Source organism: Oryzias latipes, chromosome 9 (genome assembly GCF_002234675.1).
Source record: "Oryzias latipes chromosome 9, ASM223467v1".
Lineage (NCBI taxonomy): Eukaryota > Metazoa > Chordata > Actinopteri > Beloniformes > Adrianichthyidae > Oryzias > Oryzias latipes.
The window spans coordinates 12,201,042-12,228,049 of NC_019867.2; the positions used below are offsets into that span (position 1 = coordinate 12,201,042).

A 27,008-nucleotide genomic window follows, 5' to 3' on the forward strand; every position below is an offset into this window, starting at 1 on the left:
TTCTGCAATACTGGAAACCTGACCTCAGAACCCACTGAAATGTTGGCTGAAGTCACAGGACCTCATCTGAAAATGGCCTTTTATGGTCAGCTTCACTTGGATGCTGTGATACTTTTTCTGTTGGTGTATGCAACTTTTTGAGGGGTTTTCCTACTGTATGTGTTAGTGGTATATAAGTTTCAGAAATAACTCAAAAAGTACATGTAAATATATATATATATTTTTCTGGTTCATACTTTTGGTAATAGTGTTTTTCTTGCTAATTTAAAAAACATTTAAGTCCCATTTTCATCATCTTTCGATCTATTGAAAAAAACGTCCCCAGAGGTCTTTTTTTTAAAAATATGATTATGTCGTTTTTAGGCAAAATCAGAAAAACCTGTGTCGTTTTCTAGGACATAGTTTCTGCAGAGCGGCAGGAGTTCTTTAGAAATTCACCTCTCAGTTGAGGGTGGAACTGTTGCATGGAGTTAACTTGCGCTCATTTCCCATCATCCATTTGTTTACACTCTTTTTTTTTTTCTTTTTCTTTCACCAATCTAACCAGTGCAACAAAAATGGCGAGCACTATCGGAGCTATCCAGCCGGACAGTTCTGAGCCACATTCCAGCTCAGACGAGGAAAACAAAGACGTATATGGATCTATTTGTCTGTAAATGGATGCATAGGAAATCAATGGAGCAAGGTGCTTGTGGCCGGCCTGCTGATTCAAACTACAATCTTTTTCAATCAGCATTTTGTTTGTCTTATCCTCATATACCACAATTTGAATAAAGGAAATACTCAGAAATGAAATTCTAGTCATCATATTCTTAACATATATCCTCTATGATGAGAAAATTGCTACAAGAACATGTTTAAAAAACAAAAACACAATTCTCATTGGAGTGGGTCTTAACATTTTTTGCCAGAGAATAGCAGGATTTCTCCACAGAAACTATTTAACCTGCTGATGTGGTTAAATCTGGGCGTTTGGGTTGTGAAGGGTGGTGCTTTGAACTGCTGGAAGGGAATTAACGGACAATGGCAAAAGTGAAACTGGAGAAAGCGGTATCGGTCTTAACCATGTCTGCTCTCTGTTTTCCTTGTCACTCTGACTTTCTCGTTAACCAGTAAGGGAACGGCTAATTATATATCTCCATGGTAACGCTTTTCCCATTCAAGCAACGGATAAAAGAAACCTAACCTGTTATGGCTGAAGGCAAAAGTTTTTTAGTCACACGTGTGATAGTGTATAATGCATTAAATTTCTTTTTAAGAACTCTTTTCTTCACAATTGTGATGTCTCAAATGTTGTTCTGAAAGTCAAGGTAACAAATCATCTTCTTGTGTGAGTACTAGGAATGCAACACTACACTTACTTTTCCCAAGATTCTGCACAAACCATTTTGTTTTGGTTGGATATATGATATGTGCATAACAAAAAATGAAACATTTTCATCTTTTTTTTTAATTTCCTAAATAGGAACTAACAATGAAGACAAATGTTTCAGTTGGCTTATACTAAACCGAGTCTAATAAAACAATATTATATAATATAACAATATTACAATATTACTAATATAACAATATTAGTAATATAACAATAGTACTAATATATAATAAAATTGTTCCTAAATTTAGCACAGTTGTGTGACACTTTCAACGTAAATACACTTTCTGCAAGTTTCAGTTTAATGTTACACCATTAAACTGATACGGTTCAGTTTTCAATCCAGATTTATGGCGTGCCTTGTGTTTACCTTCTGACTTAATACTTCCAAAGGGAAATTGGGTTTCTAAACAAACAAAGTGTTTTACAATTAAAGAAATACTGTTTTCTTTATTTTATTAATTCAAATTTATGTTATATGAGCCCATATTTTTTTTAAATAGGTTTTTTTTGGTTTATTACCACACTTCCCTTTTTAATGCTAAATACTTAAGTTACAGCATTTTAAATGTTGATTTCTCTGCTTTTGAAGCACATGAATATTGTTTGTTGAAAAGACATTATTAGTCTGCTAAATTCTGGTAGGAAAATTGAATATTCTTGGTTTTCTTTAAGCCATTTTGTTCAGGTTTTGTCTACAGTGGAGGCGGCTTTTTTCCTAACAACAGGACCTTCATTTGAATCTGCTTCTGCTGCCACCAAACACAACCGCACAGAGATGGATGGAGATGTTGGGGAGAGATTGCTTGAAAGAACTAAAGATTTTCCTGTCCTGTGCCCTGTTAGCTAAATGAATTAGTTAATGGAATTGACTGAATGCATGGGTGGAAATGCCTTCCTTTCCTGGATCTGCTGCAGTTATGTAAGTCTGCTCTCTGCACAGTGTATTGGGGCCGTCTGACTGAGAGTAACAGCGAGGGGTGGATCCCCGTTTAACCTTGGCATAAAAACTGATTAATCCAACCGTAGTTTGCATATAAGGTCATCTAATTTTGGATTTGAGGCTTGATTAGAGGTGGAGCTGATGGTGTTGCTTGGTGAGGCTGATGTAACGGTTTATTTTTTTCCAAAAAAAAGTTAAACCGAAGCAACTTACTTTAACGTTTTTCAAGTACAATTTTTCTTTTAAGAAAACCTGGGTACCAGGGTTTTATTTGAATGTTTATTATTTAATTATAAAATTATAAAAATAAAACTATAAAAAATTATAAACTTATTGCAATATAAGTCTAAAAAGGGTTAATATCTTTTTTATTGAATGTGTAAGCTCTGTAGCTCTTTATATACTGATATATGTTCATATCAAAAGCAGAAATATCATGTCAGAGTACTTTTCTCTGATCATGTTGCACATTGTGGTATATTAAGAGAGTAAATAAATATCCAGGAACGTCCGCTGACATCTTCTTGGCATAAGGAAAATTCCAAATCTTGGCTGCAGTTGGACTTCATTTGGTGAAGTTGGTGCTGATCGTGGTTCCGTGTTGCTCAGCGGTGGCTTTTGTTCTTTCCCTCCGTGTTAGGATAATTTTTAGAAACCATTCTGGCTTGCAGGGCCGCTGTGGGAGGAGGAGAATGAGGAGAAGGAGGACGAGCACAATGAAGGAGATGCACACGGGGTGTCAAGTATTTTTAGCTTTCCCCTTGTGCTGCGATGATGAGTTAAGCGCAAGGGCAAGATGGGCACCCCACCTCCAAAGCTTGTAAGAGACTGCAGGGACTATTGTTATTTAATGTGCCGTGTTTGTGTGTTATTTAGGAACACGGTGGTGCGCCTGCGTTTGTCACTTTCACTCCAGCAGGCGTGGTTTGATCATCAGTTTTATTTCCTCTGTTTTGTTTTTAAAAGATCAAGTGCAAACTAAATTATGGATCCCTCTAAACGGTTCTGCCTCCATGTACAGCTCTGCTCTTCTAGCCGTGTGTGATGTTGAGAATCCTAACTGAAGACAGTGTCAATGTTTGCACATCCTCCCTGTACTTTATTAAAATTAAGCTCATTTTTAACAGGATATTTGCCTATCCTTGCTGCATCTGTGTACTGTTCTGTCTCAGAGTTGGTTAAAGCAGTACCTAGAAAGATGATTTTTTTTTCTTAGGTGTAGGCAGTCTTAGTCTGCTCTTCACATACTCACTAAAAATGTGATTGCTTCAAGTAATTGAACATGGAGCTTCTGAGTGTTCCTTGTTTGGATGCATTCAAGTTGTGGACAAATTTAGGGGAAGAATGGGGAAAAAGATCTGTATCTGTGAGCTACAAAAACCCTCTACCCATAAAATCTATTATGTCTGTCCAATCCTGTTAGAAAGCAGCACAGATTAACAAGATGATCTGTGTCTGTGGGGAAGAATTAAACAAACCAAAAAAGTATTCTCTCATATTCTGCCTTTTCATTTTCTTTCTCCCTGTATCTCATTAAAATCCCGTTTAGAAGATCTTCTCCTCTACTTTGCTCGCTACATCCATATAATAATGTTTACCATGAATTCACTTTATTACTTTTTAATGGAAATAAACTGGATTCCCTTGCCATTATTCGGCCAAATCAATTTTCTTGGTGAAGCAAATGAAGAAGTCCTGCTGAGGTAAAGTTTTATAGTTCTGGAACCGCATTAAATTGGTTTAAAAGGGCCGATAAGTGGATGGGAGAAAATATATTCTGCATCGTTCTTTATGCATGTCTGCAGATAGCATCGTTTCAAAAAGTCCATTAATCCAAATCGAACCTATCTTGTCGTGGAGAACGCAATACGGAATCATCAAATCTATAAACTGATTTTATCTGAAGACATTTCTTGTTTTTGTAAGGCAAAAAAGCAGCTTTTCTGTTAGTTTTGAAAGTATCATTTTATAGTTCCTTCTATGTTCAAGTTTAACCACAAGTTATGTACAAATGTATTTTTAATTAGGAAAAGAACTGGACAAAAATAACGTTGACTTTTGATCGAATCACATCAAACAATCAAGTTGGCAGTGACACCTAATGTTAAATGTTTAAAAATACAACAGCTACTTGGATTAATCCCCTAAATCTTGATATTTTAGTGAGATTACCCAGAAGCCCATTGTTCTTTATTTTTACATCAGCTTTCATAGCTGACAATGTTCAGGCACACTGTGCCGGTGATCTTTGTTCATTTGGAGCATTGAAAGGCTTTTGTATTTTGCAAAAATCTTCCCTCAGGCCTCCCATTCTGAGCAAACTCCGTCATATCACCCTGACTGATGTCCTCCAACCACTCTGGGACTCAGGAAGCGCTCTGCCTCCCTGTTATTATGTGCCGATCTTTAAAACATTGCTAAATTTAAAGAAGTGCCACCACTTTGCCCTTCAGGAAAAAAAAAAAAAACCTGTGAGCAAACACTTCCCTCGAGTGTTGCACTCTGAGTTTGACCGCACAGCTGCGGCTGCAGCTCTCCATTCTGTCTTTCATGCATGTAGCCTTCAGCGTTAAACTATACGTTGCATTTATGGAGGGATTAAATGTTGCCTTCACATTACTGGACAAGAGGGAAAACATGAGATAATGACTTTGGACTAATTCGTTTAAAAGCATGGCTGTCTGTTTTAAGTGAATTTAGGCATCATATTGAAATGAACTATAAGGTTAATCATGTTTATCATAAAAATGTATTGGAGGTTGTTTTTAGGGGTCTAACTGGAGCTAGTATCTGAACAGTTGGGTTTGGATCTTGACTGTGCGATGATTAAACGCATCATTTGGAAAGCAGTGTCCTCCTAGACGTCCACAATCCTTTGAGGACGTTTGGTTGGTGACACATCAAACAGCTTTCTGACACTTCTATAGGGGACAAAGACTAGAAGACATGGAATCACCAGCTTTGTTGCAAGAAGAACGTTTTATGATAATCATTGTGCTCCGGCCTGTGCCGCTATTGCGTCACTGAAGGGGGGTAGGGTTGTATTTTTAGACGGGAATGAGCATATTTTTTGAACGAGCGTCAGGCGCTCTGCTTGCGTATGCTTGGATTATTGTGACTGAGCTATTTTTACGCCCCTGTGTGTGACAGGCCTTTTTCTGGGTCAAGCCCAGTGCCAGTTCTCTCTGGAGGGTTGCTGGTGGATCAAGCATCGAAGTTTTGTATGCGGCGCGCAGCATCTGCAAGGATCTCAGAGGAAACGGTTCGAAAGGATCTGGTGTCATTAGGAAGAGGAGGAGGAGAGTCCTCCTAAGGTTAAAGTCTTCTTTTCAACTTTTTTATCTAGATTTGGGATCCCTGTACAGGCGATACTCACACAGGTCACCCTGAGACACTGACGGAAGAAAAAAAACCCAAACAACTGGAAGTTATAGAATCATCTTTCCACCTCAAAGCTTGAGGTCTAATTTGAAAATGTGTTTTTCCGTCATGCTCCCACTTTCATGAGAAGCAGCAAATAGATGAGCAGGATGGAAACATGCTTTTTTCCAAACCATCATCATCAGGAAATCTTAAACTGTGCTTGTTTTCTTGAAGCAGCCATTAGGTTTCAATGAATCTGTATCAAGCAAAACTGTTACGGATTTTAGGACACCACAACATCTCTTTCCATCTAAATGTCATTGAATAATGACTGCTTCCCTTTAGTCAATTCTTTCCTGGCTTTTGTTTATTCATCATTGGTCTTTCTTATGTGTTTATTACAGCTTGGCTTCACACACTAACTGCTGTTGTAATTTGCTTTACCATCAAATGTGGTCCTTGCTTTATATTTGCTTTTTATTTTCTATTTCTTTCATCTTTAGTCTTTGTCTTTGGCAGGGTTAGTGAACACATAATCAGTTATTTAACAAATAATCCCTTAAGCTCCTTTAAGCACATGATAATAATTGCATAATCTATTATCAGTTTTAATGTATATTTTAGTAAGAAATTTGCACAATTATTCTACATCTTTGTGCGCTAACTTTTTTTTTTTTTTGTACATTATAGTAAGTTGCTGTTCTGGTTTCTTAGCCACAGGATGAAAATAACTTTAAAACATACTTAAAATAAAACAGATAGTCGTTTAATTGTCTAATATTTACAATAGTAAATTCTTTTGGGGTCGGTCAAGGCAATATGCTGTGAAAAATATTTAAATGAAAATAATCTTTTCTGGGGTCATTGTGGCTTAGTGAGGCCAATAGACTAATAAGAGAAACTGAAAAGTAAAAATATAATAAATTGGACAAGTGTGTATTTCATAGTTAAAGCTGCTGTTGCAGACATGAAACCAAGGGACACATTTTTGTGTAGCCATGATCTCAGACCATGGGGAGGGCTGGGTTTAAAAAAAAAAAGATGAACAAAAATCAAATCAATCTTCATTTAAAAACAAAAGTCTATTGATCGATTCATTACATGAAATGATTTTCCTTTTAAAAATGTCCTGTAAATAGCAAATAAATGTCTTCATTTAGTTTTAATGTAAATAATTACTTATCTTTGATGAGTTTACACCACTACATACGTGAAATAAGTTTTTTTTTACCAAATAAATTGATAATGAATTAAATCTTTAAAAATGTATAGAATTGCAATTTATTGAGTATTTATGATTTAATATCCAACCCTAAACACTGTAATGACCTAATTTAAGCGTTGATTCAACACAAATAGTGTAAAAAAATGGTGGGAATTTTACAATGCAGCTCAGATGTTTAATGAGCTGGAAATAAATGAAAGATCAGTAAAAATGAAGAACAAGAGGACAGTGTTGAACCATGTGAATGCTACTCAAAGCAGCAAAACTGGACAAAACTTTGCATATGCTACATGAACGAATCAGCTCAACATGAGCACAAAAGAAGCGTAGAAAGTATTAATAAGTGTGAAACAAACCCAACCAGAATGCAAGCTATCTAGTTTTTCAGAGTAGATACAATGTTGACTCAAAAACCTAAAATATGTTCCAGAAATTCTAAGATGTCCTTCACTTTTGGCTGGCATGGAGGAAGCCTCAATCAGAGACGCAGGAGGCGGGGTCAGGCAGCATGCACAAACCCTGGCTGGCCTCCTGCAGGCGGAACACGCACTTTATCCACTCACACAAACACACACACACACACACACACACACACACACACACACACACACACACCAAAGAAACAGAGACAGAAGAATCAAGTCATAACACTAATGTGAATCATTTTAAACCATCTAAATAAACAGTCTTGCTTTATTTTGTACCTTTACTTTTAAATATAATAATAATTAACCTAAAAATTGAATCATGTTGGTGACGAATACAAAAATATTTTTAATTTACAAACAACTCATGTTATTAACAGTACACAACAGTACACAATTTTGTTTACTTATTTAGAAACGTAAGGATTTTTATGACATAGACCTGAAAAAAAAGGTAATTTAGCCCTTTACACTCTTTAAAGCCCCAAAGCGCTTTACAGTCCCATTCACACACGCATGCATGCATGCACACACACACACACACATTCACACACTGATGGCTCTGCTGCCAAACACTGCCTATAAGCCTATAACCACCAGTAGCAATATGGGATTCTGTGTTCTGCCTAAGGACACTTTGAGATCCCAGTAGGTTATTCAACCTGTATTTGAACAATTTCAAACAATTATCTTGAATGTGCCAGGTCTGACGCTCCAGCTGAAGCTCAGAGTGCTCATAACTTTAAAAAAAAAAGTTAAAGTTCAACAATGTCTTGTTGAAGCAGTCTGCCCAGACAATAGTGATACCTTTGGGACTTTTCTGCATTCTTGAAATAATTCAACTTGATTTAAACAGCTCAAACTTATCAGGTAACAACTTGCTTAACGTCCATTAGAGGTAAAAACAAAAAAAGAAAGTAGAAAATGATTTCTTAAATGTCAACGTCACAGATGTATGTTATTAGATAAACTCAAATTTACTTTCTCTTGATCTCTCTGTTGCACACCGATATCAGCTTTTTTTTTTTTTTATGGGCGTTGCGGTCATCACTGGAAGTTCAATTGCACATTGATTGTTCTCCAGCAGATAAGGTGGCAATAAACTAATTTGTTTAACAATTTTTAACTGAATGATTCACTCACCTGAGCATCTGTCACATTCACAATCTCTGATTTTGAAAAGAAAAAAGGAAAATCCTCCAACTTTCAAAGCTACAACCTTTATTTTTTTTGTTTGTTGCTGCATCTGTTGGCCTATTCCTGAAAAATCTGATGCTGCTCTAGCAGGTCGCCTCTTAATGTTGGCAAGCAACTAGGTATGTCAGAGCTATGCATCAACGGGATTATTAGATCTGAGCGTCTATGTCTGTGACATCTCAAAGAAAGCAGCCAGATCTGAATTACTTGTTGTCGGATAAGTGGCATACTGGCAGCATTAGTGATTAGACACAATGGCTTCAAGGATATGTCCAGCTGCTGTCACAAGTCAGAGATGAGCAGGTTTTGTTTTGACAACTAAATGAATGTATCAGAACAGTGGTGCTGTCCTTCCTTGCTGCACAGCATTCCAGGAAGAGGAAAACCGGTTGCAGAGATGCAGTCTAATGTGCTTTGTTCAGATCTGTCTGAACGCCGGCTGAGCCGTCTCTTTGTTACTAAACTGTCCTCGTCTTAACGGCTCAGGAGTTGGTTGATTGCAATAGATTTGAGCTGTAAAAAGGGACTCAGAACTCTGCGTTTGTGTGAATTGTTATGATTTCCCGTACCTGACTAACCGGATTTCCCCGAAAAGAATTTGCAGGTTGTGAGGCGCTTGTTTGTGCTCTTTTGGAAAGAGTTGTTCTTTAGCTTTTGCTTTAGGCATGAGTGTATTTATTGATCTGATAGGATCAATACCAAGGTGAAGTATTAATACTACCGGGATGAGATGGATACTTTCATTGTAGTTTTTCTTTAATACGTACAGTAACAAGCTTGAATTTACCAACAGAGTTCTTGCAAGCGTGGCGCCTAGCTGTATGCAGTGTTGGCAGAATGGGAAAAAAAAAATACCCAATTTGTGTAAAAACCTGCCTGATTTGAACAGAAAACTGCCCAATCTTACTTTTGTCAATTTTTTTTTTTACTAGTTATCTTGATTTTTATTTTAGTTTTAGTACTGCCTTTATTTTACATATATGTTTGTGGTGCTGTTTTACTTTTATTTTTGTTACATTGTAGTAGCTTTTTTATTTTTAAATTTTGCACTTCTAACTGGTCCCTTCTTCTTCTTCTTATATTATGCCATTAATAATATAAGTACTTGATATTTGATCTATATCCAAATTCCCAGTATTGCCCACCCCTATTTTGCTTTGACCTACCGGTTGTTTGACTAACCTTCACCGAGTCTCTTGGTTATTTCATTTAGACAAACTTCTTCTCCTGTAAATCCCAACATTTTCCTTTTTTCCCTGATTATTTCTGACGAACCGGTTTTGCAGTGGTCAGAACAGATTTTTGCAGCTCATGCCACCCACACATGGGGTATGTATAGCTCACACCTACCTCTTTCTGCCCGGTGGTTTAAAACAATGCTTTTGTGAAACTCTAAAGCAGCTATTTGTGAAACCTTGGTCATGCATGGGGGAGTTCTTGCAAAGTTACGTAAGGGTCCCCACTCAAGAATAATCCTTTTTATGCTGAGAGAGCGAGACAGGGTTACTGTTTGGAAGGAATGGGTAAACTCCAAAGACTTAGACCCCCCCCCCCTCCCATATTCACAACGCCCATGTATAATAAGGGGTTGTTTTTTGAGCAAGTACCTTACTATGCAAAACGAGCCACAAATGCAGGAGTTTCTCCTCAACGGCAAAGTTTGGAGTTCATATTCAGAAACAACAGAGTAACTGATCAGTTCTTTGTTTTGATTACTTTTTCAGTAATCTGTACTTATTTGAAAAAAAACCATCAAGTCTCTTTTTGTTTTTAACAGCATGCCTTTAACTGTTTGGATGTGTTTTAGCTAGTTGTCAGATAATGTACCTAACTCCTGCTGTTTCACTTTCTTTAACAGGAGTCATCCATGTGAAGATCAGCTGCCGGTTTGACGCATCTCACATAGGAGCGGTTGGAGTCTCTCCTTTTCCCTCTCCCCTCCCTTCCCTCTGCCCTTTCCACCCCATCCCCTTGTCAGTCTTCTCCCTCTTTCCTGTCTGTTTGAGATTCACCATGCTTATTAAGGAGTACCGCATCCCCATGCCTATGAGTGTGGAGGAGTATCGCATCGCCCAGCTCTACATGATCCAGGTAAGGTGACAACGCCACGCTCTGTGCTAAAGTTGGATCCACACACACACAACCAGGCGGAAGAAAATAACAAAAATAATCATTCGGAGAGAATCATTATTTTTAAGCTCTGGGAATTTTTCAATAACTCTGTCCCCAGAAAATGCAATTATGAAATTACTGATCACATAACGTGTTACGTTGGTGAAGAAAAAGAACAAAGAGCGCTTTTGTACCGATTATCCAAATCTGGACTACAGAGGGGAAGAGCTTTAAAAGTCTCAGGCTATTTGTATCTGCAGGAGGGTGAGGCCACAATGCAGAGCAGAGGTGGTCAGAGGTTTCATTTGTTTAGAAAAAAAAAGCCTCATTAAAAGAAGAAGAAGTCTTCAACAAAACTATGAAGAAACACTGTTTTTTTTTTTATGTCTTCGGACCAAACAAAACATTTTTAAGTCCCACTCCAGTCATCTTTTGATCTGTTTTAAAGCGTTTCCAGTGGTCCTTTTTATTATGATTGGGACATTTTTAGACAAAACCAGTGTTGTTTTCTAAGACAAAGTTTCTGTAGAACAGCTTGGGTTTATTTGGAAATTCACCTCTGAGTTGTGGGCGGGACTGTTGGTACAGAGCAACCCAGCCAAATCGCTGAGAGCTCTCTCATCTTACACACTCTCTCACCTTACAGCCTCACACTCCCCAACCTTACATTAACAAAACGTAAGGTTGGGGGGTGTAACACAAATGGCGAGCAATATTGGAATTATCCAGCCATACAGTTTAGAGCCAGATACAAGGTCGGACAAGGAGGATAAAGACGTCAATGGATCGATTTGTCTGCAAGTAGATGCATCAGAATGGAGCGGAGCAGGAGACTTGTGGCCCTTCTATTGTAGTTTCTACATCAGTGTTACAAGCTTTATTTTTTCTTTAAATCTTCTCCTGATTCATAACAATGTGAATTAAGAAATACTTTATATATGTCCTCCATCATCAGAAAAATGCTAGAAGAACACGAGAGAGAGAGAAAACATCAAAAACTCAATTTTCATTAGAGTGGGTCTTTAACGTGCCAACTGCTTCACAGCATCAATCCATCCATCTTCCCCCGCTTATTCGGGACCGGGTCGCAGGGGCAGCAGTCTAAGCAAAGATGCCCAGACTTCCTTCGCCCCTGCCACTTCCTCCAGCTCCTCTGGGGGGGGACCCCGAGGCGTTGTCCTGGCCTCCGCCTAGTGGGACATGCCCGGAACACCTCCCCACAGCATTTAAACTTTATTATTAGCTTATTGTTGAAGAGCAGGTTCTAAGCTTACCGGTACTTCATCCAAAAAGGCATTGTACTGCTGTAGCAAATGAATGCAGAGACATTAGATGGCAAATGACAACACATCCCTTCTAAGTCTGCTCAGACTGAAGTTTAGACCTAAAGATCTCTTCACGTTTCACACCAAAGTATCATTAGAAGCATTAACTGAAGCTTAAGTAGGTTGTTCTCTGGACAAGTTGAAAACTTACAAATCTCCTCGTGTTTATCAGACAAACTCCTAAATATAATCTAATAGAAGGATTATAAAGGATCCTATATTATCAACAATCTATTGTTACAAGGCTTAAATACAATATAAGCTTCAAAAGTTTACTCTTTTTTTTATTTTTTTGTAAATTGAGTTTAAAAATGTTTAAACAAGATATCGGAGCAATTCTTTTGTCTTTTCCAAAACTATGACAATTAATCGATTCATCTGTTATTATATTTCTTATATCTATTATCAGATTAAGATTTCAAAACTTTGGCTTATTAGTTTTTGCATACTTCCTGATTTGTCAGACACCTTTTTTGCTCTTTTGGGAACTCGGTGCTTGCTTATTTAGCACTTCTGTGAAACTTTGTAATTTAGAAATGCTGCGTTTCTTCAGACAGGAAATTGTGTCAAAGCACAATATACAAACTGGACTACACAAAGTCTAACCGCCTATGCAAAAACGGGTGCACGTGTCACCGTCAGGCATGTAAACGGATCGCATGAGGAACCATCAAATTATTGACCCATAGTTACTTTTTCACTGACCCCACTGTCTTCGCGGCACCGTGTAGCTGGAAGGGTTCTGTCACTATGGCAACCATGACATCAGCAGCATACCAGTGGTCAGGTTTTTGTTCATGACAGTGAATGAAAAGAGGAAATGGAGGATAAAAAGAAAAGCAGTGAGAGAGTAATGGGAAGAAATGGGAGAGGGGGCGGAAAGGAAAAGAGAGGCTGCCTTCCTTTTCTTCATCGCTGTATGTTACCAGGGCAACTGCCACAAGCACGCCTGCCTGCTGGCGATCCATCACTGATGTTGGACTCCATGGTTGAAGTCCGAGCCTTAGGACTCTGGTTTTGTCTGCACATCCACAGGCAGTGCTTTACCTTGCATCTTATTTTCTCTGCTCTTTTATCACCCACTTGTCCGATAGATCATTAAAATTCAGTGTTCAGAATATAAATATTTGCAGCATAGGGCAAAGTAAATGCACAATGCGAAACTTTGGAATATCAAAAGTTCTTCATTTGTCCCATCGTCTCTTCTTGAAAAGCAGCTATAGTATTCGTTTTCATAAAGAACCATTATCTGTATCAGGAAATGTGCCTCACAAAGTTGACAGCAGAAGGGAAAAACCAGGATGTGACTTCCATCCTGTCCACTGAGGGGGGATCTAAACCTTTGGAGTTGGTTGATGTAATAGTCTATGGACTGTTTAAAGAGAAGCTCACAAAAAAAGTTGCTTCACTTTGTGGTCTGAGCGAAAATGGCTGTTTTGTTAGAATAAGGAAGATTAGGTTTTAAAGGAAAGGAAGCTTAAGAACACACAGATGAGAATCATGATTTTGCTGTTTTTAACAGGTTTTTGTGGCATTTTTCTGATGACATATATAAAGAAAATAGAGCTCGAAATGCATTTCTGAGTATTTCCTTATTCAAACCGTGGTAAATCACGAGCAGATGAAAAAAAATGCAGTTTAAGAAAGATACATAAAAAATATGCTGGGCAGGCCACAAGCTCCATGCTCCGTACTGCAACCGCAAGGGGAGGGTTCCTCCACGCCATCGGTCCTGTCCACAACTCAAAGGTGAATTTCTCATGAACTATGGCAGAGTTGCAGAAACTGTCCTAGAAAATGACAGTTTTTTCTTTCTTAATTTGGATAAAAACATTATAATCATAATTAAAAAAAACACTGGAAACACTTTTAAAATAGTTATTTAAATAGCTCAAAAGACGATTGGAGTGGGACTTGAAATAAATATCTACTTAACTCTGTTCTTTCTCAGTTTACTTGTGCATGATGAGCTGAAATGCTCTGTTTTCATTGAAATCTTTCATTTTGGCCTCTTTTAACTTCAAACATGTTTCCCAACTACCTAGCTGCCCTCTGGGGGTGCAGCTGTGCACTTACCTGTCTGGTGTAAATGACTCAGACCAAAAAGAGACATTAACTGCAGTATTTAATTATTTCAAATACATACTTCCTTCTATTGCTTGGTTCAAAGAAGGATCTGTTTGAGCCGAGTTTTGTTTGCATGTGTACGACCCTCTCTGGTGTTCATACATATTGCTCTATAGGCACAACCTATTCTTCAGGCGCATTATGTTCGTTCGCCGAGTCTCTGTCTGATGTTCCGGCCTTGTATGTGACCTGTTTAATGGGTCTGTGGCGTCTGTTTTGTGTCGTTGGAGCTGTGTCTGAGCTGTTGAGAGCAGGGTGGGTGGCTAATGAATGATCTGTCAGAGGTAATGAGGTCCAGAGCGCTGGAAGCTTCTTGGCTTCCTCTTTTGCAACCCAACTGATTCTCTGGCATCATCTCCTGCCACTGTACAAAACCAGAGAAGTCTGCTATCCCGCCGCGCCTTTGAATACTGCTTTAAACAGAAGAGATTACAAAACTGTTCATAAAAAGAAAAGGGAATGCAATGAAACATAAACGACTTCTGTGCACCGTCAGCATGTGAACTATGCTCTTCCTTTGAAGTTTCATGTTTCACTGATGTCATAACCAAAATCCCGACACTGTTTTTTTTTTAAACTCGCCTTGCTTTAACTCCACCCAGCCTCTCATCCTGCTCACCTCGAATGTAAATATGGGAAAGGTGTGACTCCATGGGCTGACTGTTAGACCTTGCTTGCCCTTAATTTGTTCATTTTGATTGTTTGTTGTCATGTTATTCACTGTAAATGTTTTTATTCTTAATGTCAGGTCAACAAAAGCCCACTATAGCACATTATTAAAGTCCAGACATGAACACTGGCAACAGAATTCTTTTTTTTTTGGTTGCTTCTGACAGAAAAAGAGCAGAGAGGAGACCTGCGGTGAGGGTAGTGGAGTAGAGATACTTGAAAATAAGCCCTACACTGATGGCCCCGGTGGGACGGGTCAGTACACTCACAAGGTGTATCACATCGGCATGCACATTCCCAGCTGGTTCCGTTCCATCCTGCCCAAAGCAGCCCTGCGGGTTGAAGAGGAGTCGTGGAACGCCTACCCTTACACCCGCACCAGGTGAGCTTCACAGCAAACAAATGGGACTTTGTGTGTGTCTAACATGCTGCAGCCACAGCTTTTACACACGCTTTAGGTCAAAATTTCAGCTGACCTTGTGTACTAGATAGTTATGAGGAATGAGGTCCAGCTGAGTCAGACAAAAAAACCAAGTCAGAAGAAAGGCCCGGCAGCAGTTTGTCAGAGTATTACCCAACAGGCCATTGGATCAGCGAGTGTCCAGCAAACCACACTGCTAGATGTCACGACCCCCCTCATTCTCAGGGTGTCACACTGTTTGCCTGTGTGCAGGCTTGATACACATGGAGACGCAAAGGTGCAGAAAAGAGATATGCCCTAGACTATAGTGTCAGGATATTGATAGACTGGAAGAGCCTGTTGACACATCTATTCCACCAGTGTCAGATTTATGGCAGATGTCTGAGATGCAACAGATGAACATGGTTCACATGCCCTCCTGCTGCCCTCAGCAGCTAGAATGCGCAGATTTCAAGCACTTTACATGGAGTTTATCAGCTGAGATTTCTTCCTCTCTCATCTTCCACAGATACACCTGTCCCTTCGTTGAAAAGTTTTCCATTGATATCGAAACCTATTACAAATCGGACACAGGCAATCAACCAGATGTCTTTAATTTGTCTGCAGCTGACAAGAGGCAAAGAACTATAGGTGAGATGCCATTGTATTAGTCATCTTGAGCAATTTTAACATAGACAGTCGAGCACAATTTATGTCAAATCACGTAATCTAATACTCTATTATGTGCTTATTAAAAAAAAGGTTATTGCATATTCCACTTGGCAGTTAAATCCGATGCATAAATGATGGTTTTTAAGGGTGGGATGGGAGTTTGATATCTATCCACTTGATACTTATACATAAGCAATCATCGAGGCCTGTTGGTGGCGGATAATGAGTGTGGCGTCTGTGTTTTGTTTTCTCATAATTGAGTTATTTTGTTTAACAGGATGCTTCCTCTGTAAAAATAAAACTAAATTAATAGCTGGTTTTGTGATTCTGCTTTAGCACTGTAATATTATCATGAATTATGACTACATTAAAAATAGATATCGTTATATTTTTAAGTAATTGGTAAAAAAATTTAATCAATCACATCACTTCTAATTGGGATATAAACCAGCTCAGCACAAGCCTATACAAACTACATTTGACTACAGCCATTGCTTTGAACACAACCCCACCATGCTAATTCCTGCCAGTTCAATCACATGGCTTCAAAAGGCATCGCTGACTAAACGTCTGATCTCTTTGGCAGATCCCATTGATATAGTTACAGACCCCATTGCCCCTCATGAGTACAAAGCAGAGGAAGACCCAAGGTTTTACAAGTCAGTCAAAACCCAGAGGGGTCCTCTGAGGGACGATTGGATCGAGGAGTACAATAATAACCCCGGAAAGACCCCCATTATGTGTGCCTACAAACTCTGCAAAGTAGAGTTTCGCTATTGGGGCATGCAGTCCAAAATCGAACGCTTCATACATGATGTTGGTGAGTGGAAGTTTTGTTGTTCAGAGTTGAGATTTCTTCCATTTCACATGAGTGAGCATATAATTTGGTGGGTGATTTAATTTTTTAATTTTCATGAATTGGTTCACCACCTTTCTAGGTCTGAGGAAGGTGATGGTGCGTGCTCACCGACAGGCCTGGTGTTGGCAGGATGAGTGGTATGGTCTCACCATTGAGGACATCAGGCAGCTTGAACTGGAAACCCAGCTGGCCTTGGCCAGGACGATGGCTCAGTTTTGTCAAGCAGAGGAGGCTACTGAAGCTAGCGAATGCGTGCCATCTCCAGACAAAGACAAAGAGGTCAAAGAGGCAATCAGCTCCATTGAAGCAGAAGAGACTGATGCTAGATCTGCAGGAGAGACTCTTCAACCACGAGGTGTTCTCACCAAGCAGTGGTCCACTTCGTCCCGATCCTCCCGTTCATCCAAAAGAGGAGGTGAAGAGCATGTTTGCCAATTTAGGTGTACCATCTTTGTGTGTAGCGTCCTTTATTTACATTATATAACTTCATTGCAGATTTGCGTTGCAATCCCTGAAAGTACATTTTCATCCTCCTTCCCTGGCAGCTCTGCACATGTTTTTCTTCTTTCACATATAATCACCCCTGCAGCTATTTTTGATGTTCTGGATGCCTTTATTTATTTATACTCCTAACAGCAAACCGACACATTTCACTGTGATATAGCATGCAGAACCATTTCTGGAGAAGTAGATTTAAGGTAGTAGTGGGCTTTCTTTGTCACTCACTGAACAGACCTTTGCTCAGTCCAAAAGCCATCCTGAACAAATGGGGAAAAAAACGGACCGCACAGCTACTCGATGCGCTCTGGACTAAAATTTCTGGCAGCTTTGTAAGACATTTTCCAGCTTTGAGCTTGTTTGTGCAAATTCAAAACGCTGAAAAATTCCCCTCAAAGTCAGACGGGAAAATACAATTTTAATTGTCCCCTTTAGGCACTTTATTTCTAAATGCCCTTATCTTGAATAGTCTTATTTTTGCACACTCCCTTTTTTTCTCACTAGCATAGACTCTTACACCTTAAATGACGCAAACATACCCTTCTACCCATTTATTTCCAGGTAGCTCACCCCACCACACCACATAGACCCAGACTCATCCAACATGTCTTGCTTCACCCTGAAACTCCCCCCTGTGGTTGTATGTTGAGCTATTTTTAGCAGCAGTGCTGACATCACACATCCGAGGAAGCTAACGCTCCCCGAGTGACCCCACCCCTCCACCGCTGCTATTTGCTTTTGTGTGCTGACAGCTACAGCTGTGCCCCCGCCCAATTAAATGAAGAAGTGACAGACACACACACCAGTTTGGCTTTTACTGTCATCATTCAATTTTAGCTGGCATTTAGTTTTGGGGCATTTTTACACACCACCCCTGACCACAAAGCAGACCATTGGTGATGTATTAATGCACCGCAGAGACTGTTGCATGTTTAAATAATACTGAGCTTGTGTGCGAGGTGGGAGTTTTTTAATTTATTTGTTTCTGTGGGTTCAAAAGGAAAAAAAGGCATGTTCCCCCAGTAACTGTGAGTTTCTTCATGTGTGTTTTCAGCAAGCCCCTCACGCCACAGCATCTCAGAATGGAGGATGCAGAGTATAGCCAGAGACTCGGACGACAGCTCGGATGAGGAGTTCTTTGACGCTCCCGGTAACCAAAGCTTTTATTTTATTTTTTTTTATTTGATTTTGACTCAATGCTTAAAAAAAACCCTGCTTCTTCCCATCTTCAGTTACTCTGCATGCATCTCTTTAACCACAGATCAGTTCTTAAACTTCTCAGATACCCAGCATGCTTTGGGACTGCAGTTGAAATAGGTGGATTTGATGCAGCAGTCATCCTTCCATCACAAGATGAGTTGGCCAAGGACACGGGCCAGGTGTTTCATCCTAACTTCAAGTTTAGAAATCCCAGTCGTCTTCTCCTCGACTCACCACTCTGCTCAGCCTAACATTTTTCGACACACACAGACAGATTTCCTCACACAAATCATCCAGCAAATAAATGAAACCCCTCAAACCAGTGTTTGTGTGATGAAACTGACCTTCCCTGCAGTCATGATGAAACGAGAATAAAACTGAACATGCTGCATCAGTCAATGTGTTCTCACTGACTTTGCTGCACTTTGTCTCCACTCATTACAGGTTTATCAGATTTATTTGGGCTTGCTTGTTTGGCATCCAGAAATTTGAATGAATTAACATGCAGTACTCCTGTTCAGATTGATTGAGCGTCTTGGATGTCTGTTCCATCAACTGAGCTGATGTCAGGTTGTGTCTTAAATCGCTGGCACGTCTTGTGTCAGTCACATTAAATGCTCTCACTGACTGTGTTGTACTTGAAGCCCAATTCAGTCACTTATCTTCTCATATGTCTATGCTGCAAAGGCAACATGATTGCAGGAGCACTTATCTGTGGTAAATAAAGTGGATAGTAGTAAATGTATTAAAGTTACCGTAAATCAGAAACACCTAGTTAGGCACCGGTAAAATAAATGATTCACACAATTAAAGTTATTATATAGAAAAAACCACGGTCAAGTTTTAGTTTCTTACAGTAATAATTTAATAAAAAACGTCTTTAAGAGTGCAACCGTTTGTTCTTTTTTGCATGTTTGCCATTTTTAAGTGTGCAAAATAATAAATGATATTAGCAGGACAACTCTTATTGTACGTGTTGTCTAATTTTATATATTTTTTATTCCAGTTTTGAATTGGACTAAAAAAGCTGGAATATCTAACGGGCTTAAAACTGAGAAAAACTAGCAAAGCCTGATGATATTTGGAAATATTTATTGCACCTATTTATGTTTTTTTCCCCTAATATTCACAAATAATCACTCATACAATAAAATAATGGATAGTAAATAACATGTATTCGGCTTCTTTGTTTGGAATTATTTTGAAAAAAAACAAAACTTTTAATTCATATTTAATAATAAGGAGTTTTAGTGTTAGAAAATAATTTCATAGGAAAAAAAACAATCTGCTGAAGAAATGTTTATGTATAGTTAAATAAAAATTATGAAACTACTCACAAACTGTTATGGTACATTAGCCTTATGTGTTTAAAATGCATTGTGATCATTGAATATTAAATATTAACAGGTCCTATTGGGGATTAAAATTTGATATACAACACAAAGCTGCCATGTCAAGCTTTAACTTTATTTAATGTTCTCTTAATGGCCATTGGAGTGCGACTGAAGGCTTACATTAAGTGATTATAAGCAACACATTTTTCAAATTTTTGCTTCTAATTATCATAATTAACCTCTAAGAAGAGGCTGAAGCTCTGACCTAAATAGCAAATATTCCTCCACTGATGAGGATTTATCTGCTTCTTACCTTACAGAGGATTTTTCAGATGGTGAGGAAGTCTTCCCAAAAGAAATTACCAAATGGAACTCCAATGATTTGATGGACAAGATTGAAGCTGCAGAAGAAACTCCTGGTACGATGAAGATGACGGACCATCCACTTTACTGTTTTTAGTCATCGAGGAGAGTTAAGGGATTTTTTTAATTAATTATTTGCATTCTTTTTTGCAGATGAGCTCCTGAAAGAAATGACCTTGGATTATGAAAGAGCAGGAAGTGAGGACAGACTGGATGAGGTATGTGGGTCAAGCATTATGAGTGTTTGTGAAGTCCTAGCCAGCACTTACTGATGCATTTCCATGTCTAAAAAGGAGCTATAAAGAAAATAGAAAGAATCCCCCAAACCCAAATCTGTTGCTAACCATCAATAAGTTTGCATCGCTTTTTTTCTTTTAAGGCTTGATTCTTGAGAGGATAAAGGAAAGGCTGTGTCCCTGAGCCTTTATGTCCTCTTGTGTTCAGATCCGTGACTCTCTTAGTGGCCAAGCCGATAGCTCTCCCATTCCCACCATCATGGTAACAAGGCACCAGTCAGTAAGTAAACATTTTGGCCCGGGTCCACTGCAGGGAGCAGCAGCCCCGCAGGGAGATGAGATCCATGTAGACGAACCCAGTACTTAACTGCTCTTCCCTTCTCCTCGCCATCGCCCAAACCCAGACCCATGTGTACTCCTCAACCTCACTGCCCTATGTTCAACTCCTTTGTACCTACAGCTGTGGTGTTCAGTCCTAAAAAAATGTGAAGTTTTGGATCAGAAGGCAAATACAAAACTACACATTGAGTCGTCCTATTTAATGTGACATTGTCCAAAAAGCATGGTTGTTGTTTGCTGTTAGTTGGAAACTTGTCTAGGTGGAGGTGGGCTCTCGTTTGTCTCCCCTCATGGTGCTCCGCCCTCTATGCTTGTGAGAGGAAGCCTGCTGTGTGGTCCATGTCTGAAAGGATGGACACAAAGAGTCAAAAACTATTACAAAAAATGATTTATCTGTTTTCTCATATATGTTTGTTGCCCTGTAAAGATGCTGTCCTTGTTCATAGTGATTAACCAGACGAACCATCCATCAAACATTCTGAGAGGGTCGATCTTCTCCAGTCCCCTCGTTCACTCTTCTTGTTATGTGTTCTCCTCAGGAGAGCTCCGTCCAGCAGTGTCTGCAGCCTTCCAAAACCCACGTGCTGATCTTGGTCCTTCACGGTGGGAACATCCTGGACACGGGCGGAGGGGACCAGAACAGCAAACAGGCCGACGTCAACACAATTAGTACAGCTTTTGACACGGTCATGCGTGTTCACTACCCCGCTGCGCTGGGACGCATTGCCATCCGCTTGGTGCCCTGCCCTGCCATCTGTGCCGAGGCTTTCTCCTTGGTGTCTAAGTAAGACAAAACACGTGCAATGCAGTCTCATGTGTCCTTCAAGGTTTCTCTTATGATTTTATGCCGTATTGATCTGTTTTCTTTCTTAAAGTTCCTGCTTATTCCATCTACTTATTTTTTATCTTTTTCATCCATTGTCAGCCTCAGCCCTTACAGCTATGATGAAAGCTGTCTTTGCAGCAGCCAAGACCACATCCCGCTGGCAGCTCTGCCCCTGTTGGCTACCTCGTCTCCACAGTACCAGGACGCCGTCGCCACAGTCATCGTCCGGGCAAACCAGGTTTATGCTGACTTTATAAAGTCTTTGGATGGGGCTGCCTTCTCGGGCCAGGTCAGTCATTCTTCTGGATGGAGTTTAGAAATTATTACCATTATTTTTTTATTCAATATTGGTCCGTATGTAAACATTTTCATCACTTTGTTTTTTTTTCTTATTTGTGACCACCTGGTTGTGCTTGGGAGGTTTCATCTGGCTCGTAAATAAAACCAGTCCTCCTTGTTTTTTCCAGGTGTGCCTCATAGGGGATTGTGTTGGAGGAATCTTGGGGTTTGATGCCCTGTGCAATAGTAACCCCACAGTAAACGAAAGCCAAAACAGCAGTCGCAGGGGCAGCGTGATCAGTGTACAGGTGAAAGGCAGAACTACTCCGGCACGAAAAAGTTTATTTTTCTAATGCAAATATACAATTCAGTAACGTATTCATTGATCCCCCGTAGGACCAGGACCTCCTCTCCCCTGGCATCATTGTCAACAGCGTACATGGCTCAGCATCTCCAACGCTGGAGGGCAGCCGCCACCTCAGTCGCAGTAACATTGATATTCCTCGTGCCAGTGTGGGGGACGAAATGAAGAGGCAACTGCCGCGCAAGAGGAGCGACTCCTCCACCTACGAACTGGACACGATCAAGCAACATCAAGCTTTCTTGTCCAGGTGAGGCGCAGCTTTTAGTCTCTGTGTTATACTTTCAGAATAAAAGCTTGCATTTACTCTAAAGAAAGATTTCTGTTTTGTCTCTCCAGCTTACACTCCAGTGTTTTGCGTAGTGACGCCACCTCACGCAGGTCGAGCAGCAGCACCATGCTGGACGGATCTTCTGTGGGGAAGTTTGACTTTGAGGTGTCAGACTTTTTCCTCTTCGGCTCCCCTTTGGGCTTGGTTTTAGCCCTACGGAAGACTGTCATTCCAGTGTTGGATGGTAAGCTTTAAAAACTAAAACAATGCAATTATTTCTACGGATAATGTGTGTGTAAGATGTCACAGCAGGAAAATCCTTTACTTCTGTTTGTAGAATTTCCATGTTTATTCATGAAGAGACACGCATGTTAGATTGGTTTGTGGCTTTAAATCGGCTGTGGGTGTGAGCCAGAGCATGAAAAGCCGTCTTGTTCGTGTTTAAGTAGCACCACAGTGGGCTAGTTTAGGCCACTATTTGCACAGTTGCAGCTAGGATGAATTCCAGCCACTAACAGTGGTTACAAAAACATGGAGGGACTGATGGAATGAAGCTGGTGCTTCTGTACTGTCCTTGTATTTATGGTTCGGCATTCTCATGTGTCTGGACTGATTTCTCCCCCTAGTGGCCCAGCTGCGGCCTGCTTGTCAGCAGGTTTATAACTTGTTCCACCCAGCTGATCCGTCAGCGTCCCGCTTGGAGCCCCTACTGGAGAGGAAATTTCACCTTCTCCCTCCCTTTAATGTACCTCGTTATCAACGCTTTCCCCTTGGAGATGGAAACTCTGCTCTGCTCGGTAAGTCCTTTGCTTTTTGAAAGCCTTCCATTTAGAACAGATTTAAAACAGACACAAATGGAAAATGGTATTTAAAAAAAAAGGACTCCTCTTCTCTTCTTTTAACTTAAGAAGACATGAAGGTTCATAAATGTTTACTCACTGTCCTGTCTACCATTGATCCGTGCAACGCGTGCCCTGCTGGGACGCTGGTTTCACTGACTCCCAAAGAAAAATGAAACATTTTTCTACTGTTTCATCTTCTGTGAAGCAGTTTATTTCATCTAAATGTGGTCATAGTCCTGCTGGGTGTTTCTATTTGGACCAATTCATGTTCAGAGAGTAACTTTAAACTATTCTGTGAATGCAAATATTTGAATATAGCTAAATAAATATGGCTGCTGAACTGATATATTTTTTAAAAGGGTAACTTTTTATTATTATTTTTTTTTGGTTAAAGTAAAATTAAGAACAATGAATTATAACCCTATACAGACAGATGTGACAAGTATTTATACCTATAAAAAAAAGTTACTTTATGCAAATCAACTCTAAAAAGAGCATCTAATTTAAGAGTATTTTTTGCTGAAGCTGAGAAGTAAAGGGTTCTAGTGGACAGCCTTGTTTTCCAGTTAAGTGAGAGTTTAGCATTGTCTTTGAAGAAGCCCTCAGGTCCGAATGGAGTAAACAGCCATATGTTCAGGCTAACAAATGTTTCATTATGCCGGGTTTCTGCACCCAAAGTGGTTCAGTGAGCTGTAACTGAAGAAATTTAGCTACTTTTTATGAGACTAATTAACATTTATAGACATAAAAAATATTATTTTTAAAGCAACATAATACAAATTAATAAAACTAGTAGATTGTGAACCATTTTTAACATAAAACATTGTGATATGAGAATAAATAATGTGTCAATGAGCAGTTGTGGTCCAAAAGAAGTGGGTCCACTAAGGACTTGGCTTTTTTCTTGTTCTATGTTCACTTCATGTTCTTGTGTCTTCCTTGTCTTCTTTCCTTCCTCGGCCTCCTGCCCCCATATCTGCATACCTGGCCCCCCTACCTTTAAAACCACCCCTGCCTCTGTCTTTCCTGCCCCTCCACCTCCCTCTGTAGTGGAGACAGTCCAGAGCAACGCACAGCTGCTGCTTGACAGCGGGCCCCCCTTGTCCTTTCGCTGTCAGGAGACCATCAGTGAGACCTGCATTCCTGTGCCCGTGCTAAACTGGCAAGAGGGCTGCCTCAAAGCCACACCCGCCTTTATGGAGTGTGTGTAGCCTCTCCCATTCACCTCCATGTTACCCTCATGTACTGTGATCCCCTCATCTTTACCTCCTTGTTACATTCAAGATGCTCAGATTTTTTCCCCCCCTGCGTGCTGTGGATGAGTATTACCATCGCAGCTGGTAAAAGAAATCAGTCACACTTATTTAAATTTGTTCCAGGAGACTATCATAGACTTTTTCTGGACAAAAAAGTTATTTTATTCAGTTAAAATCTGATTTTTTTTTTTAAAGATTTGACCCAAAAACTAATCAAAAAGTATGTCTCAATGCCATGGAAACACTCAAAAAAAATCTGACAGGCACTTGTTGTGGTAGTAGATTTTCATGTGTCATCTTTGTTGTGTTTGTGTGGTGGTTTGGAAGACACTGTGTGGGTTTGATCCCTCCATCGTGGTTTTTGATTGTTGATGGCGGCAAAGCGTATCTCAGCTTTCGGCAACATTGCAGAGAGTGGTTTTGACATCTCTGTTTGAGCTGGTTCCTTTGCACAGTGGACATGGAGCTCTGTGTACATCCTGGACACACGGTGATTTATGGTTTTTATCTGTTATCGTGGACAGAGGTCATAGGATGTTCCTAAAACGTTGTCTACTCACAAAGACAAAGGATGATTAAAAAAATATTTCATCCAACTCAACTTGGACAGCTCATACTTTAGGTGGACATACCCGTTTTCACATCAGTGTTGTGTGTATTTATATGTCAGTGGTTGAAGTCATGTGACCTTGGCCAGCATGCGGCCTCTCCGTGGTTTCACTTGTCCTCTGAAACCATGGTGCCTGTCTTGCCAACCTCCCACCCACCCTCCCTCCCTCCCTCCCTCCCCATCACTGTGAGTTCCCTTTACCTGTGTCTCTTGTCTAACGGGATCTCCTTGTTTGGACTTAATAGCGGATGTTGTTCAGTCTCATGGTGGTGTCTTCATGGACAGTTCGTACCCCTCATCCCCTGTAACAGGCCCCCTCTCCCGGGGCCAGCGGAGGGCCAGTGAGGTCAGCATTGCCAGCCAGGTCTCAGGAATGGCAGACAGTTACACTGCCACCAACATAGCCAACAGTAAGTGCTCTGAAGTCCAACCAGTCTCTCATCCTCTCTTTCTCTTTCTTCCACTCAGACAAACGCAGCTCGACTTCACTCTGCTACCTCTTCTCCTGTCAGTTTTCTCTTTATTCATCTCTTATAACAGTGTTTTTCAACCTTTTTTGAGCCACGGCACACTTTAACCTTGACAAAAATCCCGCGGCACACCAGCATCCAAAAATTAAGAAAAGGAGAAACTCATGGTCTGTATTGATCTACAGCCCCTGCGCAATCTCACATGCATTTTTGTGATAATTGTGGCAGAAAAAGCTGGAAGCTGCAGCTGTTTTTTCTGTAATAAAAGTTAAGTTAGAAGATTTAAAAACTGTTGTGTTCGTTGTGGTTTCAAGACGTTTAACAAGGAAGACTCATTGTGCGCTGAGACACTGTTACTTTAACCCAATGCATCATGGGAGATGTAGTGCAAACAGCCGCCGAACGCCAGACAGACTAGCGTCTTTGAGCTTCATTGTTTTGTTCACTTTTTCCACGGTCTGATACCGGATCCCGCGGAAAGCTATATCGCTAAAGACCAGCTTTAGCTGGTATTTTTGTTGGAAGTGAGCGACTTTATGAGCAGAATCAGAACAAGGAAGTGAAGACTTTAACCACTTCTGATTGGTCAGACTGATGACGTGTGTTTAAGCCTCCAAGAATGATTGGTGGAGACAGTTAAAGGGGCGGGACTTTTCCGAAAACAGCTGATGCTGTGTCTAAATTGCGGTACCGTCATTCTTATCAAAATGTCTTCAATAGAATCAAATAGACACAAAGAAAAAAGTATTTTACGATCTTTCATATTCATAACTACTCAGTGTTTTATCAGGGCCTGTTTGGATGAACACAGAGCTGATATCCTGGAAATGGTAAATGTTTTTAAATCAGTTAATGAGGGCAATTTCCCACGGCACACCTGACCATCTCTCACGGCACACTAGTGTGCCGCGGCACACCGGTTGAAAAACACTTTCCTATAACACCGCTTTAAACCAACTTTGCTCTGACTATCACCTAAAAACAGTCCTGTCAGTCAGCACCTTTAGTATTTGAATAAGAATTCATTGCTTTTTCAGATTTTTAGAAATGTTCTTTAGGAAATCTCTTGCAGAAAAGATTAGACGTTTGCGATAGAACTAGCTTTAGCATCACTTTCCAGTGTCTGTCTTACTCTTACCCACCATCTAAATGTAAATGCAATGACTGAGTGCTGCATTTATCGTATGCATGCCTCTTACCTGAAGCCATTTCGGCATCGTTCACTCTGTGTTGAAGTGTTTGCTGAGATGATCCATCTCAGTTTCCTTTGTTTGTCCACAAAGGACCCTCCTCTTCCTTCACTTTCACTTTTGTTTTTTTACCAGAACATCTGTGCCTCACATTACTGATGTGAGCACGGCCCTTTAGGAGGGGTTTCTTCTTCTTCTGCAGCACCAAAACATTAAAGCTTTCCAGCAGTACAGTTATCTTGAC

The 27,008-nt window shown here is 40.0% G+C and overlaps 1 protein-coding gene across 12 annotated transcripts in view; it reads left to right on the plus strand.

Moving 5' to 3' along the window:
- Positions 1–27,008, plus strand: part of LOC101172908 (membrane-associated phosphatidylinositol transfer protein 2) — a 39,310-nt gene that overhangs the window by 7,028 nt on the left and 5,274 nt on the right. For 2 of the 12 annotated variants that reach the window (XM_023958420.1, XM_023958427.1), the window contains exons 2-18: positions 10,384–10,616; positions 14,926–15,140; positions 15,688–15,809; positions 16,417–16,650; positions 16,769–17,104; positions 18,242–18,337; positions 20,042–20,140; positions 20,238–20,302; positions 20,529–20,600; positions 21,199–21,443; positions 21,585–21,774; positions 21,953–22,072; positions 22,161–22,375; positions 22,444–22,640; positions 23,023–23,193; positions 24,289–24,441; positions 25,350–25,514. In XM_023958420.1, coding sequence (XP_023814188.1) covers positions 10,539–10,616; positions 14,926–15,140; positions 15,688–15,809; positions 16,417–16,650; positions 16,769–17,104; positions 18,242–18,337; positions 20,042–20,140; positions 20,238–20,302; positions 20,529–20,600; positions 21,199–21,443; positions 21,585–21,774; positions 21,953–22,072; positions 22,161–22,375; positions 22,444–22,640; positions 23,023–23,193; positions 24,289–24,441; positions 25,350–25,514 — 2,773 coding nt within the window. In that variant the 5' untranslated portion in view covers positions 10,384–10,538. Of the gene's footprint in view, positions 1–5,465; positions 5,630–10,121; positions 10,213–10,383; positions 10,617–14,925; positions 15,141–15,687; positions 15,810–16,416; positions 16,651–16,768; positions 17,105–18,241; positions 18,338–20,041; positions 20,141–20,237; positions 20,303–20,528; positions 20,601–21,198; positions 21,444–21,584; positions 21,775–21,952; positions 22,073–22,160; positions 22,376–22,443; positions 22,641–23,022; positions 23,194–24,288; positions 24,442–25,349; positions 25,515–27,008 lie in introns of those variants that run through there. The other 10 variants (XM_023958423.1, XM_023958428.1, XM_023958425.1 and 7 more) reach the window with 7 other exon arrangements.